This window comes from Vigna radiata, chromosome 7 (genome assembly GCF_000741045.1).
Source record: "Vigna radiata var. radiata cultivar VC1973A chromosome 7, Vradiata_ver6, whole genome shotgun sequence".
Lineage (NCBI taxonomy): Eukaryota > Viridiplantae > Streptophyta > Magnoliopsida > Fabales > Fabaceae > Vigna > Vigna radiata.
In genome coordinates, this window is record NC_028357.1 from 37727160 (window position 1) to 37731708 (window position 4549).

Sequence of the window (4549 nt, forward strand, 5' to 3'; positions counted from 1 at the left end):
CTAACTCAGTTTTCTAGTTAATCCAACCAAATTAATGAGGTTAACAGCAGTTAATCTCTTAAAGTTGAGAAGGAAAAGACTATTCTTCCTATCATATAGTATGTTGAATCTTAACAAACATTACACAAGTTCACAAATGAAACTTTGTACTGCTGTTCTAATCTGTCATTAATAGTCTAATGCGCATGCTTCTAGACATATTTTCTTTCTGCACTAAGTTCCTTAGTTCAAATACGATTCCATTTATGAGTTAACAACGTTAAATACCAATGTCAGTTTTACATTTTACAGTCCAAATAGAGTCAGAAAGCTTGCATATATGCAGGGGAGGACAGCAATAACAAAGAAAAAAGGCGTCAAAAAAGAAAGATTGAACTTTGAAGGGGCAAATCAATAAAACTCAAAACAAACTTGTGTCATTATTAGCCTTAGGAGGCTTTACTTGCATTTGCATGAGATGAACAAATAGAATAAGTAAAAAGCTTATAGTAGATTACAAAAGTTTGTTTTAGAGTAAGCTATATTGTATATAATTCTGGCCTAAACATATCTCAGTGGCTGCCAATTTCCAGGACTCCCAGCCAGAGCCTCCAGAGCAACCGGTTTCATAATACAATATCCATTTTTAGAGCAGCAACCATTTTTGGAGTTGTTGTGTCTTTTGATGTTATGATATCCCTGCTGTTGCATCTCCATTGCTAGCAGTTTTCTCTCCAAGTCACGCCTCTCAAATTTCCTCCTTAGATTATGTCTCTTAATAACTTCATTTAACTTGTCTTTGTTGTCATGAATTTTGCTGCTTACTGGCACTGGCATGGCTTCCAAACCCATGAGTTTTGCCACAACTCCTGGTTTACGCCACACCACACTTTCCCCAGCCAGTGTTGGGGGTAAACAGCACATACCCTTATGATCTAAATCGTTCTCTCCTCCAAAACTTGTCTCACTACAAACCGATCTTCTTCCCTCCATGTTCCCAAAAGAAGAACGGTACATGGCATCCCTTCCATCAAGTGAAAACCGCGGATACTGATTCAAGGCATTCCTTGCAGATCTCAATATGTCAGAGTTGTTCACACATGACATCCTACCCCTCATTCCACTATACTCACTAAGCTTAGCTTTTCTAGACATTTCTTCCTCCAACTCTAGTTGTAGTATTAGATCCTCTAGGGTTGGTGAGTTTTGCTTTGTGAAGGGGGAGCTTGAGCTTACCTTGCTTGTGAAGTCACCTTGGCTGTGGCTGCTTTGCTGGTTGAGAGTGGAGGTTGAGCCATTGTTGTTACAGAAGGTTTTGATGCCTTTCTTCATCTTGGCTCCCAAGGAGTTCTTGAGGAGAAAGAAGGGCATGTCCTTCATGAATGTGTGGCTGGTGCCGGTGAGAAGAAAATGAGAAGAGGTGCATGTGCATGTGCATGAATCTGAGAATGGGGATTCGAGATTTCTTTAGTATAGAAGACAAACGCATGGAAACGTGAATGGAGTGAATGGGAGCGGTGTGGTATGGCAGTGAATGAAGCATTTTAGTCAAGTGAAATTAGATGAGACTTAATAGCTGTCACGTGATGGATGAGGAAGGGTTTCACAAGGATTTCATTTCCTTCTGCAAAGTTGTTTGAATGTTTATGGAAGAGTCAGTAAAAGCACACCTAATGACCTTCAACTCAGCATTTTCACTTTAAATTAGTTGAGAGAAATCAAGATCATTTATTGAACTCGCGGTGGAAGTGGTGGAATGCATCGAAATGTTTTAGCATCTTTAAGTCTTTGGTATGCTAAAGTTGGTATATTAGGTATACTACGTAGGAATATTTACTACTTTCCAAATTCTTGTAAACCAGAATATCATAATTTTGTCAAACATGTTTTGTGGAGGGGTGTGTATATGTGATTCACTAAATATAGTATTATAATTTGATAATATTAAAATTTATAAGATATTACTTGTTTTGGATGGTGGGGTCGAGAGTTATTCATGTTTTTTTTTATCCGTCGTTTTTCTTGTAATGTCTTTTTGTTTCTTACTTCTTCAAATTCTTAATCGAATGGATAAGTAGTTGTCAAAGACACTCTGATACTCAAGTTAGTTAATTATATTGATTGGTTATCACAGTTAAGTCTTAAATGTCTAATAAACGTCATCACCTACCTTCTTACCTTACTTCTGTATTTATAGATTTCGAAGTGGACTTTTAGTCACGGATGACCCAATTGTGGCCCAGTAGCTCATAAGTATGCTTTATTTTGTTAATCATATTGAGTTTATCCTTATGACTTTAATATGTATACATTATCAAACGGACATCTAGAGATGACGGCCGATCGGTGAACGTGGTCTCCAAGGTCACTAGAAAATATTCATTCTTAAAAGAGTTGACTGACCGGCCATGCAAGGGATGCTTTGACTGGTCGGTCTATACGGTACATAGGCCCCCCAAGCCCGAGCCGAGAGTATCGAGTTTTGTTCGGAGATGTTCATTATTGAGCTTTAGGTTTGCTAACTATGTCTGAAAGGAGAGATCGTCCATTTTTACCGGGAGCATCGCGTCCATTCCATATGAGAGATTAAACGAGGTTTCTCCTGCATTTGTCCATGCATATGCCCCTACATCTCTCTGATCAACTCCATTGGGTCCTGCTTTTTGCCCATATTCCTATGGTCACCATCGAGTTTTCTCGCTCGTTCTCGGGTCCCATGGTGGGCGCCAAATGTTTCGGATGGTGTGGTCGAGAGTTATTCCTTCACACTTTATGTTGTTCTTCTCTATTCTATCTGTCATTCCTCTTGCAATGTTTTCTTGTTTCTAACTTCTTCAATGTTCGAACGCGTAGGTACCTGTTAAAGACACTCTAACGCTCAAGTTAGTTAATTATTTTGATCGGTTATCATATTTAAGTATTAAATGTCCAATAAATGTCATCACCTACCTCCTTACCTTACCTTTGTATTTATAGATTTCACAGTGGCTTTTTGGTTAGGGTTTGGCCAATTGCAACCCAGTAGCCCATAAGTATGCTTTATTTTGTTAGTCATATTGAGTTTATGTTGATAACTTTAATATGTACGGTACCGAATGATCATTGATAATGTTAATTCTTACCATTATCTAAGCATCATTTTAGTAGCAAAATTAACTCCTTTTTAGCTTGTAACTTGTTTAATCCTCTTCTTTTGTCTTATTTTCTTAATAAGTGTGTTTTAGGCTACACTGATGTAACTTCATCACTAATCCCATTATTTTGTAGCTAAAACTATACATGGAAGAATCTCCATCAATTTAAAGAGCTTAAACAGCCACAAAAGCAAGCAAAACAGCAATAAAGGAGAGTTTTGGAATGTTGTCGTTGGGCTACCGCTTGAGCGCCATGTCTCTGGAATGCTATCGCTGGGGTACCGTTGGGCCACCGCTGGGCTCTCTGTCATTGGAATTTCTGGCGCTGGGCTTCCGCTTAATTGGCAACTAAGCGCTCTGCTCTCGAGAAGGCTATCGTTGGGCTACCGCTTGAGCGGTGACGACGCTGATGTGGCAGATCTGGTCTATTTAGACCTGAAACGCGAAGGGAAAAGGGTCTTTGGTTCTTTGAAGGTGCGATTTCACTACTGGAGCTCATGGAGGGCGCAAGGAGCATATGGGAACATCTCCTCCTCTTCCTTTGGGTCTCCTTCTTCTTCCATCTTCCATGTTTGTAAGCTTTAGGGTTCTCCATGGAAGTGGAGAACCAAATTCATCTTGTTAGGATTAGATGTAGCCTATGAATTCTTGTGTAATTGTTGAATGATTTGAATATATATATGCCTTTTCTATCAATTGCTAGTATTCTTGTTTCCAATCTTAAAACTTGCATGTAATGGGGGCATTCATGACTTGATTTTGGGGTTTCATGGATTATGGGGATGTAAGATGCAATCTTGAACTGAAGCAAGGGTCCTTGTGGTCATTGATTCTAGGGATGGAAGATGATTCACATGTTGTCTTAGATCCCAGTTTTTAATGCGGGTTTTACTTGTTAGATTTTCCAAGGGATTGAAGTTTGATAGGAAAACCTAGGCTCTCTCACCTAAGGGATTAGGGCTTGAGTGTTTTAGTGGATTGACTTTAGCAAATTGATGGAGAGGAGATGAAATTGGGTATACATAATAATGAATCGGTGAAAACTAACCTTAGCATTGTCATTTCATACCATTTCCAGTCTTTTCCATTTCTAAGTACCTTCAATACCAAAGTCCAACCATGTAATTATGTGTAAATTTATCTTTGTTGCACATGCTTGTAAATTAATGTTGTTCTTTTGAGTTTAGATGAGTTGTTAATCGCACAATTTTTTAGTATTACGAGTCTCTTGGGAAAACGATGGTCTTACCAATTTTATTACTTGAACGATTTGGTACACTTGCCAATAAGTTAACAGTCATCTACAAAGATGACGGTCGATCGGTGAACATGGACTCCAAGGTCACTAGGAAATATTCATTCTTGTGAGAGTTGACCGACCGATCATATAAGAGACGCGTAACCAGGCGGTTTATACCATACATCACTATTATAAA

At 38.7% G+C, this 4549-nt stretch overlaps 1 protein-coding gene across 1 annotated transcript; it reads right to left on the reverse strand.

Annotated features, from left to right (window-relative positions):
• Window positions 1-291: 291 nt before the first annotated feature.
• Window positions 292-1610, reverse strand: LOC111241991. Its single transcript, XM_022782861.1, has one exon. It carries the CDS (start codon window positions 1357-1359, stop codon window positions 541-543), a length of 819 nt encoding a protein of 272 aa, XP_022638582.1. The 5' UTR covers window positions 1360-1610; the 3' UTR covers window positions 292-540.
• Window positions 1611-4549: the final 2939 nt, after the last annotated feature.